Raw genomic sequence first — 2412 nt, 5'->3', positions numbered from 1 at the left:
TCTCAGAGGCAGGATGACTTTATGATTTATCAGGTCTGCACTTGATTTTTAAAAACACATTTTATGGGCAAGCATTAGGTCAGCAGCAACTTCCTTCCCACTTGGCATATTTCATAAATCAGATGCAGAAAACACTTGGAAGCAAGCCCATGCTGGATATTCAGGGCTGTGTCTGGAAGTCAAGGTCACTATCATTACATGCCAAGTCAAGAGCAATGGCCTTAATGGTCTCAACTCCCAGGGAATGTCCTTACCTGAGGCCCAGGATGGAAACGGGTTTTTAAGCAAAACGGAGGGTCCCACCTCCCCAAAGGAGTCTCCTGCTCCCTTCTGGCATGATGAGGCCTGCCTGACACTAGCTCAGGACCGAGGATGGCTAGCATTTCATAGGCGCCGTGTGCCAGGTGGTGTTCTAAGTGCTTCGTGCATATCCTCATCCCTGAGGTATTTGGGTGAACCACACTTGCTAACTTGCCAAAGACCACATGATGGTCAAATAAGAACCAGAATTCACAGTACAAGGCTCATGCTGGGACAGTACCACGTTAAATATCCATGGAGAAAAAGGAAATCTAGGAAACAGGTCAGGAGGGAGGCTGGGAGGCAGAGGTGATGGTGTTGCCAGGTGGCTCCTCTCCTTCCCAACCGCCTATCCCAGCTCATCTCAGCTGCTTGCCCTCTCATCCTTTCCTTGGAAAGGAAAAACATCCCGGCTGTCGGGGCCTGGAATGCTCCAGCATTAGCCACACCCCTCTGGCCTGATGTGTATGGCTGTGTCAATGTGTAGCAGAAGGCAAGTGGCTTTCACCCTGGTGCCAAGGTCTATGGAGCCAGCAGACTAGGGAGGACAGTCTGGCTGACAGAGGTGGCCTGCCTTGCAGCTGGAAGCACTTATATAAGGATCACAATGCAATGTGGCTGCTTTGCACAGCCTTGCACCTCAGGACGAGCTTCTGAAGGTTGCTAAAATGCAGTTCTGTGAAGTTAGTACTGCAGAGGAAGGTACCATCCAGATGGAGGTGGTCTGACTTAGGGACGCCTTACTCAACTGGCCAGACTTGGAGAGTTGTAGCCAGTACATCATAAGCATAGTCCTTCCACAAGCCATGCTCAAGGGGTTGAAGGACGAACCCTGCCCCCAAGGGAATGCTTAACCACATGAGGATTGTAATGCTTTGGCTCTGGGTTCTTATGGACTACTGTCACCCATTTTCCATTCCTTAGCTTCAAATATTACAAGAGGCATGGTTTAGAAATGTGACACTGTTAGCTACTTGAGCAGAACTTGGAACAGCAACTGAATGGCAGACAGTGCCAGATGGAGGCCTTAGGGTGAGAAGCAGCTGAGTGATGAGGGTTAGAAGCAGCACCATTTCCGGCCGGGCGCGGTGGCTCAAGCCTGTAATCCCAGCACTTTGGGAGGCCGAGACGGGTGGATCACGAGGTCAGGAGATCGAGACCATCCTGGTCTACACGGTGAAACCCCGTCTCTACTAAAAATACAAAAAACTAGCCGGCGAGGTGGCGGGCGCCTGTAGTCCCAGCTACTCGGGAGGCTGAGGCAGGAGAATGGCGTAAACCCAGGAGGCGGAGCTTGCAGTGAGCCGAGATCGCGCCACTGCACTCCAGCCTGGGCGACAGAGCTAGACTCCGTCTCAAAAAAAAAAAAAAAAAAAGAAGCAGCACCATTTAGCTGTGTAAGAGGCAGAGGGAGGATGGATCTCAGCTGACCTCTGACCTAGTCTAGGACGGGCACCCTGCCCTCCAGCTGTGGTGCTGACAAGACAGGGTTGGTGGCTGTGTGGTGTCAGGAAAGCCAAGTGGCTATAAGTCACCAGTCCTCTCTATTTTAAAGGCACAGGTGTTTCTTCTCCAGGTCTTGCCTGGGCAGTCCTTTCCCTTTACCCTTGAGAATCCTGAGGTTTAAACACGGGAGGAGGTGAAACCCTCCTATGTTGCAGGTGGGAACGTTTAATAACGCAGCCACACTTTAGCTGCCTGACCGGCGCCATCATGGGTCGCATGCATGCTCCTGGGAAGGGCCTGTCCCAGTTGGTTTTGCCCTATTGCCACAGCGTCCCCACTTGGCTGAAGTTGACATCTGACGACGTGAAGGAGCAGATTTACAAACTGGCCAAGAAGGGCCTAACTCCTTCACAAATCGGTGTGATCCTGAGAGATTCACACCATGCTGCACAAGTACATTTTGTGACAGGCAATAACATCTTAAGACTTCTTAAGTCTAAGGGACTTGCTCCTGATCTCCCTGAAGATCTCTACCATTTAATTAAGAAAGCAGTTGCTGTTCAAAAGTATCCTGAGAGCAGCAGAAAGAATAAGGATGCTAAATTCCGTCTGATTCTGATAGAGAGCTGGATTCACCACTTGGTTCGATACTATAAGACCAAGTGA

General features: G+C 50.5%; 1 protein-coding gene across 1 annotated transcript; it reads left to right on the top strand.

Moving 5' to 3' along the window:
- The first annotated feature begins 2013 nt into the window (after window positions 1-2013).
- Window positions 2014-2412, top strand: LOC117069223 (40S ribosomal protein S13-like). The gene has a single exon (XM_033187220.1). It carries the CDS (start codon window positions 2014-2016, stop codon window positions 2410-2412), a length of 399 nt encoding a protein of 132 aa, XP_033043111.1.

The sequence above is a fragment of the Trachypithecus francoisi genome, unplaced genomic scaffold (genome assembly GCF_009764315.1).
Source record: "Trachypithecus francoisi isolate TF-2019V2 unplaced genomic scaffold, Tfra_2.0 Lachesis_group3, whole genome shotgun sequence".
NCBI lineage: Eukaryota > Metazoa > Chordata > Mammalia > Primates > Cercopithecidae > Trachypithecus > Trachypithecus francoisi.
The sequence above is the reverse complement of the archived record's forward strand: the minus strand, read 5'-3'. Positions and strand labels throughout refer to the sequence as shown.

What these genes read in the sequence shown, in the direction of transcription:
- LOC117069223 (XM_033187220.1), top strand. Translation starts at nt 2,014, where the DNA reads ATGGGTCGCATGCATGCTCCTGGGAAGGGCCTGTCCCAGTTGGTTTTG.